At 31.9% G+C, this 15,184-nt stretch overlaps 1 protein-coding gene across 2 annotated transcripts in view; it reads right to left on the bottom strand.

The window, feature by feature from the left end:
• The window catches only part of Stat92E (Signal transducer and transcription activator Stat92E), a 176,938-nt gene that overhangs the window by 100,158 nt on the left and 61,596 nt on the right, over positions 1 to 15,184 (bottom strand). For both annotated transcript variants that reach the window (XM_089106763.1, XM_089106762.1), the window contains exons 3-5: positions 10,915 to 11,071; positions 7,346 to 7,435; positions 3,545 to 3,734 (exon numbers count right to left, since the gene is read on the bottom strand). In XM_089106763.1, the coding sequence (XP_088962889.1) occupies positions 3,545 to 3,734; positions 7,346 to 7,435; positions 10,915 to 11,071 (437 nt within the window). The remainder of the gene's footprint in view (positions 1 to 3,544; positions 3,735 to 7,345; positions 7,436 to 10,914; positions 11,072 to 15,184) is intronic.

The raw sequence follows: 15,184 nt of genomic DNA, 5'->3' as shown, positions 1-15,184 counted from the left end.
AATAGGAGGGGGGATAAAGTATTGAGGAGGAGCCTTCAAAATATGTTAATTCCAATTTGTCTGCATATTATAAAGCACAAATTCTTTTCTTAGCGAGTTTTCTTCTCAAAAGCCCTAATTCTAGGCTTAATTATGCCGAATTTGGTTATTTAAATGTGATAGTAAAGAGCGACATAATATTTCTAGTGATAGTTATTTCTCTAGGACATAACGTCATTTTATCTCAGTGACAAGTTAGATTAATTTCATACATGTTATGAATATCCGAATCATACACATTGCTATAGCGCAGTGGATAAAGAATTCGCGCCTAGAAAATTTCGAGCTCAGGTTCAATCCCAGATTATGCAAGGGATAAATTCAGTTTAACGCCATTTGATAATTTTTTAATTTTACTTACTAGGTTTTTATGAGTGGAAATATACTTGGTGTATTTATTTTTTAACCTGTACTGGATATAAGGAGGGGGTAAGACATGAAAAGTATTGTCTTGATTTACAAGATTTTAGCTATATATGTAATCAAACGCAGACCATGGACTGGAGAAAAAAAAGATATTGGAGAAAATTCAAGACTACAAAAATTTTAAAAAAGGCACTAAGAATCTAATTTAAACCTATTTCGTCGGTTTTCGGCGGAATTTTGGATAACAGATATTCAGATATGCAGGGGGCTCAGGATTTGACATCTCTAATTTTATTTCGTGTAATTGCTTATTTGATATAGTGTCAGTGTTGCGCTAATTATACACTCAGAAATTTCTGACAATTGCTCCTGGTTGAGGCCTGTCTTAGTTTACACAATCATAAGTATCTTTAAAAATCCCAAAAAACGAGTAATCAAATTTTAATGAAAATGCCGTCCACAAGCACCTATGAAATTTTTGGCAGCCTGAGGCATCCGTTCATGTATATATATATATATATATATATATATATATATATATATATATATATATATATATATATATATATATATATATATATATATATATATATATATATATATATATATATATATATATATATATATATATATATATATATATATATATATATATATATATATATATATATATATATATATATATATATATATATATATATATATATATATATATATATATATATATATATATATATATATATATATATATATATATATATATATATATATATATATATATAATATATATATATATATATATATATGTATATATATATATAAAAAATATATATAAACTTTAGGAATCCACTGATTGATAATGATCGAGTTTTTACCGACATAAAGCGTTGTCAAATTTAACTAATTAATTTTGTTGATTTGTCTTCACACTTCAGCATGGCAACACTGACAGAAACATGATACTTTAATTTAACTGATTGGATTTAACTTTAATCATAAATTAATTAAATTCTTAATTTAATTTAACTTTTAAGTTGAAACTTGACCTTAAATCACAGTTGTCCTCCACACAGTGGAGGATCCTGGGGGCTAGGGGGCGCCCCCTCCCTAAACATAGTATAAAGTAGTGTAATTTACTTAATTAACGCAAATTTTCGTTAATTAAACTTGCTCCTAACGCAAATTTATCGGATTAACCTATTTTGCCCCCCCCTCAAAAAATCCTTGATCCGCCCCTGCCTCGACACCGTGTGAATCAAGATCCGACCGTGTTAGATTTACAGTAACAAGGAGGATCAGACCGCGTTAGATCCACAGTAACACGGACGATCAGATCCTCCAAAAATCTTGTTAGAAAAAAAAAATTCCGATTTTTTTACGGGTTCCAAGTTTCGCAAGGATAATGCAAATAGGTTTTAGAAGGCGAGTCTTTTCGAATATTTAAAAGATTTGATATTTCTTTTTGACACGGGTTTCACAAACGAAATGACTGGCTTACATGTATGAGCCGAAGAAGCGGAACCAATGAGAATAAGGGAAACTTTCCTGTCCTAAATTTGAGTAAGTTAATTTTAATATAAATACACATAATATACATTTAATAAGTAAATCAGGTAATCTAATTAGCAAATCTACAAATATATACATTTAATGCAATTTTAATTAGCAAATTTAGTGAGCTAATTGTACCACAGATAAACAGACAGTTTACAGTAAAGTGTTGTGATTTGAGGAAATTGAGGCCTTTACGGGCAAGTTTTCACACAATTTTTGTCGTGTAAATTCTTCGTGCAAAATTTCATACAAAAGAGCCAATCAGGTGTTGTGTTCTTCTTTTAAGTGACTCCAATCAGGTAGTTGGTATAGCCAATCAGGTATTGGTAGAGCCAATCAAGTATTGGAAGAGCGAATCAGGTATTTGGTATAGCCAATCAGGTATTGGTAGAGCGAATCAAGTATTGGGAGAGCGAATCAGTTATTGGTATAGCCAATCAGGTATATGGTATAGCCAGTCCGGTATTGGTAGAGCCAATCAATTATTGGAAGAACGAAGCAGGTATTTGGTATAGCCAATCAGGTATCTGGCATAGCCTATCAGGCATTGGTAGAGCCAATCAAGTATTGGAAGAGCGAATCAGGTATTGGTATAGCCCATCAGGTATACGGTATAGGAACAATGGGTAAAAACAACAATGGGTAATAAAAAAAAAACAGGGTCATTTGGGTCCACTTTCTCATAAACACTTAAGGAATAATTCAAATAAATGCAAAAGCACGTCACAAGAATAAAAGAATACAATTACACCTCTCAAAGCGCACGGTCTTAACTTGCACTTTCGTCAACTCATGATATTATGTTAAAAAAAAACACTGAAATCAAAGCGAAATTTCCGACACGAAAGCATAAGAGAGGAATCTTCTTTTTTACGCGTCTTAAACAGTTAGGCTACACGTATTAAATTACACGGTCTTACCTTGCACTTTCGTCAGCTAAAGATATTAAGCTTACGATAAAAACAAACCAATGAAAATAAAGTAGGATTTATAAAACGATAGCATAGGAGAGTTATCTCTCTTTTATGCGTGTTACACGTCTTAAACGTTTTCACGTCTTAAAGTGCACGGTATTACCTTCCACTTTCGTTATCTCATGATAAAATAAACCAATGAAATTAAAACAGGACTTTTAACACAATAGCAGAGGAGAGTAATCTCTCTTTTAAACGTCTTAAAAGTTTACACGTCGTCAGCTCATGATATTTAGCTCATGATAAAAATAAATCAATGAAATTAAAAACAATTTTTAACACTAAAGCATAGGGGAGTAATAAAGCATAACACACTATTTACATGTATTACAAGTTCTATGCTTAATAAATATATTTAATATATATTTAAATATATATAATTTATATATATAATAATTATATATTATAATTATAATATATATATATATATATATATATATATATATATATATATATATATATATATATATATATATATATATATATATATATATATATAATAATAATAATATATTATAATTATTATATATATAATATATATTAATAATAATATATATATATATATAATAATCTATATAAATATATATAATTTATATATTTACACGTCTTACCTTGCACTTTAGTTAGCTCATGATATTCTAAGGCAAAGGCTTCGTGTTCCTGTTCCATTTGTCTCAAATTTTCGCCGGTTTCTTGGGTTCGTTGGCGAAGCGTTTCTATTTGTTGAGTTATCTCTAAATTATTTCTTGGCAGGCAAGGGGCGGGTGACATAACTTGATGGACAGGTGAAGCGCCAATTACCTAAAAAAAGCGTCGTTTTCAGCACTTGCGCAATTCAGCATAATGAAATGTATATGATATTTGCAAAGCTAGATAAAGCTGGTAAAAAAAAAAGACTAGTATGTTTCGGCTTCACGTCCGGAAGCCTTTAACAAAGAGGATTGAAAACTAAAACTTAAACAAATACATACATAAAGAGCAAAACACAAACACTACACAAAAAAAGATAAACGAAAGAGACTCACATTGAATAATTATATACATTGTATAATTATAAACAATATATTACTATATATAAAATGTAAAAATTACAATGTAAACTAAAAAACAAGTTCTTATTCTGTCTTGGCCACGAAGCCTTAAATAAAGTTGTTTGTTGTTCTGTTTTTTTTTTTTTTTTTTTTTTTTCTTTAAAGTTGTGTTATTTAAGCTTATTGTTAATTATCTATGTAATGTTTATGTTTTAGAAATAAATCCTATCATGTATTTTTTTTAACAAGTCCTGTATATCTCAAGCACAAACAGAATGCAGGATTACTGTTATATACTATTCTGAATGTCCAAGTTCTGTTTGGTATGAGGTAATTATATACATGTAATATAAAATATTAAATGTAAAATATTAAATAGAATATTGATGTAATATTAAAATAATATTAAAATCTAAAATGTAAAATCTAAATAATATACAATGTAATATTATAATATTTTTACATAAGATTCTTACTTATAACCAAGGTCAAATTAATTAAAATGAGGTAAAGCTCAAAAGTCCTTTAATTTCCTTATTTTAGAAATTGTTAATAACGAAACAAAACAAAATGAAGAAATAAAAGTTGAGAATGGGGTTTTTTAAGGTTAATGAAAATACTGGACGAACAAAGTGAATATTTCGGGAGGGCGAACGCCGCCCTTCTTCAGTGCTATCAGGGAAATTAGAAGAAAAGTCCAAAAAATGTGGATGAGACAATTCGGATAAAACCAAGCTGATAAACCAAACAGCACGGAAAGCCAAGAGAAAAGAACAACTAAAAGCCGAAATTGGAAAGTTGAAAGTTAAGATTAAAAAAAGTGAAGAAATAAAGATCAGGAATGGGATTTCTTAAGGCAAACGAAAATATCGGCCGAACAAAGCGAATATTTCAAAAGGACAGCCGCAATCCTTCTTTAGTTATCAGAGAAATTAGAAGAGAATTCCCAAAATGTGGATAAGACAATTCGGATAAAACCAAGCTGTAAGTCAAACAACATGGAAAGCCAACAGAAAAAAACAAATAGAAGCTGAAATTGGAAAATTGAAAGTTAAAATGAAAAAAAATGAAGAAATAGAGATCAGCAATGGGATTTCTTAAGACAAACGAAAATATTGGACGAACAAAGCGAATATTTCAAGAGGACAACCGCAGTCCTTTTTAGTTATCAGAGAAATTAGAAAAGAATTCAAAAAAAAAATGTTTTCATCCAACAACTCGGATAAAATCAAGCTGATAAAACCAATCTACGCGGAGAGCCAACAGAAAAAAAAACTAAAAACCAAAATTGGAAAATTGAAATTTTAATTATAAAAAAATAATAAAGAAATAAAGATCAAGAATGTGGTTCTTTAAGGCCAGTGAAAATATTGGACGAACAAAGGGCATAATTCGGGAGGATAATCGCCGTTCTTCTTCAGTACTATCAGAGAAATTAGAAGAAAATTCCCCAAAAAATGTGAACGGGATACCTCGGAAAAAAACAAGCTGATAAAACATAGGAAAACACGGAGAGCCAACACAAAATACGATTAAAACCAAAATCAAGAATCCAAAATCAAAATCAAGACAAATCAAGAATCCAAAAAGTAAAAAACGCGGAAAATGAACAGAAATTACAACCAAATAAAATCCATAATCATCAGATTTTTTTGCTAATCAAGCAAGAGCACATAGACATCTCCCAGAGCGTATTTGATTTTGCCCTTTATTTATTAAGTTCAAGTTATTTGGGATACGTTCAACTTATTTATTAAGTTCAACTTATCATAACCTACGAGGTGATGATAAGAGCAATTTATTTTCCCCTAAAGTCTAACAAAGGACTCGAAACTCTGAATCAGGAGTAACAAACTAACTGATCTTCTAACTGATCACCTAACTGATCTTCTACATCATAATATAATGCTTCATCAAACAAAAATAATTGATAAATGCGTTAGACTTATGAAGTTTTAGAGAAACCATAAAATCAAAGAAAATAATTTAAATAGAGATTATTTATTTAAAGAATAGAGAATAGAATATATAAATGCTAATAGCAAAATTATTAACATCTATATGTTAAATTAATATTCTTAATTCAATATACAAATGTATTAAGCTTCTTAAAATGTTAGTAAATGATTAATTCACATACACTTAATATGTTGCACATATTACAAAACCATATTACAAGCCGAAATTGAGGCTTCAAAGATTAGTAAAATTTGGGGGGAAAAACGGAAAAATGGTAAGAATACGTAGGTAAAAACTGGTACAGATACTCACAATTAAGTTGGTACCAAAAGTAACCAAGGTTTTTTTTTATTTCAATGGGTTTTTTTCAAGGTTTTTTTCCAATGTCTTTTAAAGATTTTTATTTAAGAATACTCTGGTCAAACCAGCCATAGGCTCCCATTAAAAGTTGATTGCAAATACCCTATACCAGTGGTTCCCAACCGGTTTTGGGCCATGTCCCCCCCAGGCATTTCTAAAATCCTGATGCCGGTTTTCCTCTTGTGATATTTAAATTTTTTAATTCAAAATTGTACGTGTATTCACCTGAAGGAAGCTTAAAAGGCCATTAACTTGGTATCTTTTTTGGCTCGTCCTCTAGGCGTATTTTACACTAATGAAAAATATTGTTTGAATACAACACCTTTTATACAATGCATGGCGTCATTGCAATACTGGCGTCATTGCAATACATGGCGTCATTGCAATACCTTTATACAATGCATGGCGTCATTGCAATACTGGCGTCATTGTAATACATGGCGTTGCAATACATTGCAATACATGACGTTGCAATACATTGCAATACATGGCGTCATTGCAATACAATGCATGGCGTCATAGCAATACCTTTTATACAATGCATGGCGTCATTGCAATACTATCATGTATATTTTTTGCTCTTTAAATGCATAAGAATGTGACGTCATTCACAGGAAAATGTTTTATTTTTAAAAATTAAGGCTCTAAAGTATAGTCACCAAAATATTGCCATGGCCAACCGGGGGGGCCTAAACCCCACGCTGGGAATCACGGCCCTATACTTAAGCCGCTGTCGAGGCTTCGAAGATGGTTGGAGGATTAAAAGTGTCGACAGGTATGTGGGCCTTACCTGGCTGATAAATTTAAGTTTTACTAGAAGTATTAGTATTTTGTTTGTATTTACTGAGGATGGCTGGTAGTAATTGTGTATGTGGGGTTTTGTAAAGGGTGATGTCTGCCCATACAAGTTTAATAAACTTCGGGATTTGATGTTAATGTGTTTTTTATATTCCAAAAACGTATCCTATCGTTATCAAACGAATTGAAGTAAAAACAAAACATGAAATCCAAATTAAGCTAACATGAGTCGCGTTGATAAATTAAAAAAGCTATTCATCTTACCCCTTCGGCCTGCTTCACAAGAGCCATCTCCGTCCCAAGACAGTGGCGAATAACACGTATAAGCATCATTGGGTTGTTCAGATATTGCACCTAAAATATTATAGATATAACGAATAGCGCATATATGGCGAATAACGTGGCGAATACCGCACCTGAACTTTATTATAGATATATAACGAATAACGCGCATAAGGCAAACGGCATTGCGAGTAACGTGTATAAGCATCATTCGGTTATGTAAGTATTGCACCTGAAGAATCTTACAAGATATGACGAGTAACACATATATGGCAAATAACGCGTGTAAGCATCATTGGGCTATTCAGATATTGCACCTAAAATATTATAGATATAACGAATAGCGCATATATGGCGAATAACGTGGCGAATACCGCACCTGAACTTTATTATAGATATATAACGAATAACGCGCATAAGGCAAACAACATTGCGAATAACGTGTATAAGCATCATTCGGTTATGTAAGTATTGCACCTGAAGAATCTTACAAGATATGACGAGTAACACATATATGGCAAATAACGCGTGTAAGCATCATTGGGCTATTCAGATATTGCACCTAAAATATTATAGATATAACGAATAGCGCATATATGGCGAATAACGTGGCGAATACCGCACCTGAACTTTATTATAGATATATAACGAATAACGCGCATAAGGCAAACGGCATTGCGAGTAACGTGTATAAGCATCATTCGGTTATGTAGGTATTGCTCCTGAAGAAGCTTATAAAATACATGACGAGTAACACATATATTGAGAATAACGCGTACAAGTATCATTGTTCAGATATTGCACCTAAAAAATATTATAGATACAATGAACCCTTTTAAGAAACCTTTTTTTTTCTTCAAAAACATAAAAAGCACGTATATGGCGCATAACGTGGCAAATAATGAGTATAATTATCATTGCACCTGAAAAATATTATAGGTACAACGAACGGCGCATATATGGCGTATAACGTAACGAATATTGCACCTGAAAGAATATCATAAATATATAATAAATAACGCGTATATGGCAAATAGCGTAGCGAATAACGCGCATAAGTATCATTCGGTTGTATGGATATTGCACCTGAAGAATATTATAAGATATGACGAATAACACACATATGGCGAACAACGTGGGGTAAAACGCGTACAAGCATCATTGGGTTGCGTAGAATTGCATTTGGAAAATATTATAAAGAACAGAAAACGCAACAACCCGAGGTTAGATACACTTACACAAACTAACACTCAGATAAACACTTTATTACAATCCAGCTTCGAAATCTTGAAAAGATTAATAAAAACAAACTACAGATATAAAAAAAAATACAAAAAAGAATATAAGATAAAAAATGATACAGATATACTTTTGCTGTCCACCAGCAACATAAAACTTATCCTTAGATATTTACAATATAATTGATTTGACAGTTATTCATATGTTGAAAACTGTTTTGATGTCGTTTTTTACACCGGAAGGCGAACAATTAGGCATACAGGCCCCCTGGTATGTAAATTTTTATTGTAATTTTTCTGCCACAATGCGTAGCATTTAATGTGGAACAACGAAAATCCGATACTCACTTTACAACAATAAAGCGGACATGTCTTTCACTAAAAGCTCAGAATCAACTGATTTGACAACAAACATTAAGTTTTGAAGCTCCTCCAACTTATACTCAGGACTTTAAACTTGTGAGGGTCTCTAATTTCAGTAAGCAAACGGTTTATGAGAAAAAAATATTGAGTGGGCTGGGAAGGCTCAAATTTTCCCAAACTCTTGACCTGTCTGGATCTTTTTTCACACCAGAAAATAGTAATTTACCAATTTTCAGAAAAATGAATTGTATCGTTTTCTAGGAAAAATTTACAGATACACAATTATTGCCCGTTTAACAAGATTGTTAAACAATAATTGTTAAACAAAATAACAATAATTGCCCGTATATTATGGAATCAATTTTTGTTTAATGGGTGTGCAATCAACAGAACAACCAAAAAAAATCACGCAAACACAGCAATACAATCAAAGACTATCATAGGCAGTGCAATAGTGATGTAAAGAGCGATGTGGGCACAATGTACTTTTTTTGGACCTGGGCACTCGCATAGAAGGATTTGCCGTAGAAACTTTGAAAAGGGCGCATTAGGACTTGACATAATTTGCACTTTCCTAAAATACCAACAAATGACCGTGGATTGTCAGTTTAATATACATACACTAATATTTATTCTTTAAATTTTTAACATTTTTTTATTTATTAAGTCCAAAAAGTGAAAACATTTTTTATGTATTTTGTTTTCGGTAAATTGCTAATTATGTTTTGGTCTTGACAAGGCATTGAGATTATCAGCCCTACTTACGTTAATTTTTGCTCGTTTTGAGTTTGACTCGGTTATTTATCGTAATTTCTGTTCGTTTTAGGTTTCATTTATTTATTGATGGTTATTTGTGCTATTTTATTCTTGGAAGTTTATTTGACATTAATTTGGCTCATTTTTTGTTTAATGGATCTCTTAGCTTTTCTTTAAAAAACTTGTTAAAACATAAAATTTTTTATGTTTTTAAACATAAATTTTTTTTTTTATACATAAAAGCGTCTACATATGTAAAGAGTTTCTGAAAAAGAACACCAAATTCGTAACGTCATTTTCTTAATTTATTGTTTTTGGCACGATAGTTTTTGCATATTTTGCAACCACTGACCATTGAGGTTATGTTTTGACACTGTGCTTTTGATTTTCAGGTTAATGTTCACGGTCTAAATTCGTAAAGTGTTGCAATTGTGTGGTAAATTAAATGCATAGGAGTACCAGGGTTGCAACCATCTAGACAACCAAATCACCAGCAAAATACAAAATAAATCACCCGCAAAAGCGTCTATACATAGTATTGTAAAAATGATGGAACCAAGCCAAGACTTCTTGTTTTACGGGGACGCAAGAAATTTTGAATTTCTTATGAAATTATGAATATTATGAATCGACATAAAACAAGTAACGTTAACGAATATTAACGGTTTACGGTGTTAACGTTCGGGATTTCACGAGCATCAATTTTCGGAAAGACTTCAGAGAATCAACTTTTCTTTTGAGGAAATTTGAGGAAGCCCCTAGGGCTTTACAGTCGAGAGGTTGGAACATTAGACTTGAAATACATTGTCCGTGAGGATAGAGGTTTGAGGCTTAGTGCTGCTAGTTATTTGATTTGAAAAGGGGGGTGGGGGTCAGTAGCGGGATTCTGTAAGCTCGGCAAGAGTCGATCCAGCTCTAAACGAGTACCTCGAGAAATCTGGGGAAGGTAATCATGAAGGGGGTACGAAAGCACAGGATGGCTGGCCCCATCGCACTTCCTGGCTGAATGGCCAATAGACATAGACCAACACTCCCAGTAGGGACTGTAAAGTCTAGTGATGTATTCTTCACCTTTACCTTAGCCTAAAAATTTGGTGATAGTGCAAGTACTGGTCGGAGCAGTCTTCTTCACGGAGGAGTGGGAGGGGTGAGTGAAGGATTAATTGACTGAAGCAATTAATAAATAGAAATTACTTTAAAATATTCGGCAGCTTCTTGTAACTTGATACGGGTCAAGAAGAGTTCTTCCGTCTCCATAGAGGCAGCTTTATTTTCAAGTTCCTTGATTAACGTCTCCACAAAATTGGCGGCGTATTGATAATGCTCAGCATTTTCCGGGTCAATTTCCGTCCTAAAAAAAAAGGTTATTATTACAGTTCATAATATCAGGCTAGATTTCAACGATTTTTAATGTTCAAATCGAAATATGCTCTTCATTTTCCGGGTCAACTATTATTACAGTATTCAGCTAGATTTCAACGAGTTTTAATGTTAAAAAATTTTTAGTGTTCGCTATTTTAAGAGGTAGCTTTATTATCAAGATCCTTGATTAACGTCTCCACAAAATTGGCGGCGTATTGATAATGCTCAGCATTTTCCGGGTCAATTTCCGTCCTAAAAAAAAGTATGATTACAATCCATCGTATCAAGTTAGATTTCAACGATTTTTTATGTTCAAAATCTGAAAAGGTTCTGTATTTTACGGGCCAATTCTCGTCCTAAAAAAAGTATTATTATAGTCCATCGTATCAAGTTAGATTTCAACGATTTTTAATGTTCAAAGTCATTTTCCGGGTCAATTTCCATCCTAAAAAGGTTATTATTACAGTCCGTCGTAGCTAAAATTCAAATTTTTAATGTTCAAAATAGGAAAATATTCAGCCTTATCCGGATCGATATCCATCCTTAAAAAGGTTATTCAGCTCATTGTATCAAGCTAGATTTCAACGATTTTTGGTTCAAAGGGTGTACATTATTTCAACGGTATCCGATAGACAAAAAATAGACAAGTGCAATTCTGTACGGGGTCACCCTGAAGATTAAAAGGAAAGACTGTTTAAACTTTTAGCACTTCTTGTTGAGAAGCTCCAAAGAAAGAATGGCTAATTTAACTAGGAGGAGGGGCCTAAATTCTCTAATATAACGCATTTATTGGTCAAAACTCCTCAGGTTTTTCAGATGGCCCTTCACACATATTGTAAGACAAATATAAGTTCTGTGTGGAGTAGTTGAAAGTTTTGATCTGTCTCAATATGTAAGGTTTACCAAAGGTAATTTATATATTATATAATTGTACTATATTATTACGAACACATTGTTGATGATTTGCTTTTTTTTTAATTCTGTTTAAATGCTACAAAGGGATATCGGTAAGTAAAAAAAAAACTTAAATTACTGGTAGTATTTGTAGAAAACTGGCAATATATGTAGTACAAAAAATGTTTTCAGGAAAGCACTACTAAAATTTTAACGTATAAAGTGGAGCAGGACATGGTCTTCTCAAAATCCTAAATTTTCCTGAATTTGTAGGCACTTCTTATTCAAATAAAATATTTATTTTATTATTGGGTCCTCCAATCTCTTCCCATATGGTTAGTGCTATACATATAATATAGTAACATGTGTATATTAATCTTTTTATTTATAATCTTTATATATATATATATATATATATATATATATATATATATATATATATATATATATATATATATATATATATATATATATATATATATATATATATATAAATATATATATATATATATATATATAATATATATATATATATATATATATATATATATATATATATATATATATATATATATATATATATATATCACCTTGATAAACGTCGCCAAATATTATTTCGAGGAAAAACCATTAGTAATGCAATCACCAGTGAAGTGATAATATGTTGCAGACCGCAAAAAAAAAAAAAAAAAAAAAAAAAAAAACTATGTTCACGGTTGTATACAGTAAAAACAGTTGCCATGGGGTCATCATCTGAACAATAACCGGAACGCCAACAAATTATTGCAACAAAGCAATCGTTATGATTAATCATCGTTCAAAAACACTCTAGAAAAGGTTTTTCTTTTAATATGGCAATTATACATTCAGCGTTGGCAAAACATCTAAGTTCCCATAATACTTTTAAACTATAACATTAACTTTGATCAGACCCGATCAAAGAGGTGGGGAGAGGGGGGGCAGCCGGGACTGCTGCCCCAGCCTAGGCTGGGGGGTTGCCCACTTCGATCAAATTTTTCACTTTGATTATGTTTTTTTTTACTTATATTTGAATCGGGGGGAGGGGTTGTAATTAATTTTGCCCCGGACGCCACCAGAACGGCTGATTTAATCAGTAGGTGTCCAGTTTCTAACATAATATTTTCTCTTCGTCATAATCTTCTCTTTCATTTCTCTTCTCGATACTTGCATAATAAACCCCCTTCCTAATATTCTTCTAATGTTTCTCTGGCGCTCAATCGTAATAAAATATACCAAAGTAAGATAAAAAAATAACACTCTAGAAAAAAATTTGGGCTAAAGTATAGCAGGGGGGGGGGGGTAAAGTATAGCAGGTCTGCATGCCTAATGTTTTAGGTACAATTATTCTGCATATTATGTAGTGAAAATTGCTTTCTAACTTCACACTGCCAAAATACTTTACCCCCCCCCCTAATGTGCAAAGATATAGCCCAAATTAAATATTTTTCATCTATTCTGTCACTTCTCTTTGTCTTGTCTCACGCTAAGCTGAAATAAACTAACAAAAAAACGGTCCTATAATGCGTCAATGAATGAACAACTTGAGCGGTAGGGGGTTTATCATAAAAGCACCCTCTTCTCTTCCATATGTAATTGCAAGCCAATGCGTACACATGCGCAATTGTTAGGGGGTAGGAACTTAAAGTTGCAGCAAGTCCAGGCCTTTTCCGCCGCACCTGACAACTGAAGTTAATGTGTTTCGTGGGAAATTGTTTATTGTAATCTTCCTAACCTCGGGGCAGTAACTTTTACTCGAGATAGGGGGGGGAAATTGCAATAAAAAATAATTTGTGTGCCACTATTTTTTCCCATGAGATTCCTTCTGATCAATCTTGGGAGGATGGGTCCCTTTTACCCAGCCTTACCCATCACCCTGTGCGCAGCTATGATTACAAGGTTATTAGCTTCTTGAATTACTACACACCAACAAAAGAAATTCTAACTCTTAAATAGCTATTAATTAGCAATATAAATGATTAAAATTTAATTAAATACAACTAATTAGAAAATGAATCTAACTAATTAAGACTCTCGATAACTCGAATCTTAAAAACTTGAAATCTCAAATTATTTTCATTGCCCTTGGAAAAACCTGTCTAACTCGAAGATTAAAACCATGCACAACTCGAAATAATTTTGCAGTTACATTTTACCACTGTAAGTCGGTCACCCCAAAATTACCTCTATAACTCGAAATTCAGTAGATAAGCCATCATAAAATTTTCGCTTTACCACCACAAGTCAAAGTTTAGCTCTGTGTCTTGAAGTTTTTTCAACTGACCTGTTAGTCGAAACCCGGTATCCAGGATGCAACGTGTAAACTATAAAATGCATTAATTTTATTTACCATATTTTTGTATCAGATTTGGTTAAAATTCAGGTGACCATTTCCTAGTAAACTAAATTTATTATTGACATTTGAAAGTCAAGCCTGTAATAAAGGCTACTAATAAAGTTATTCTTAACTTCGTACTAGCCATAGGGAGTAAATCTAGCGGCAATGTACCTCAGTAACTCAAATTTTCATTTAGCTTACCTCTATAGCTCATTTACCTTTATAAGTCGAATTTTATGTAGAATGACCTTTATAACCCGAACTATGCGTAAGTCGAACTATACGTAACTCGAAGAAAAATCGTGGTCCCGTGAATTCCGAATTAGCGAGAGTCGACTCTACTAACTATTATCAGATTTGTGTTATAACTTGTAATTATTGCAACAAATTTATGAGAATTAGAGGGTTCATTTGAATGGAAAGCGTAAAGTATAGTGCCCTTGTTTTAACAACAAAAGAGATTGTGGCAGAGCAAAGTACCTAGTAGTTTCTGCCATTTTATGCCACAAAACACCAATTGTGCTCATAGTCAAAATGCCAGGCAGTGCAAATTCTAAGAAAGCCAATCAATTTTGTTAGTATCTGAAATCCAAATTGGTCTGAAAGACCATAACTCGTAAAACGGGCCGTAAAGATGCAAGTAAGAAAAAAACTATAGAAAAACAACCCCTTTCCCACGAACACTTAATCTTATCGTAAATCCCTTGAACAAAATCCCCCTCCCCCATATATATATATATATATATATATATATATATATATATATATATATATATATATATATATATATATATATATATATATATATATATATATATATATATATATATATATATATATATATATATATAT

Source organism: Artemia sp. Qi Xiang Cuo, chromosome 21 (genome assembly GCF_049724085.1).
Source record: "Artemia sp. Qi Xiang Cuo chromosome 21, ASM4972408v1, whole genome shotgun sequence".
Lineage (NCBI taxonomy): Eukaryota > Metazoa > Arthropoda > Branchiopoda > Anostraca > Artemiidae > Artemia > Artemia sp. Qi Xiang Cuo.
This window is presented reverse-complemented; position numbering and strand designations above follow the sequence as displayed.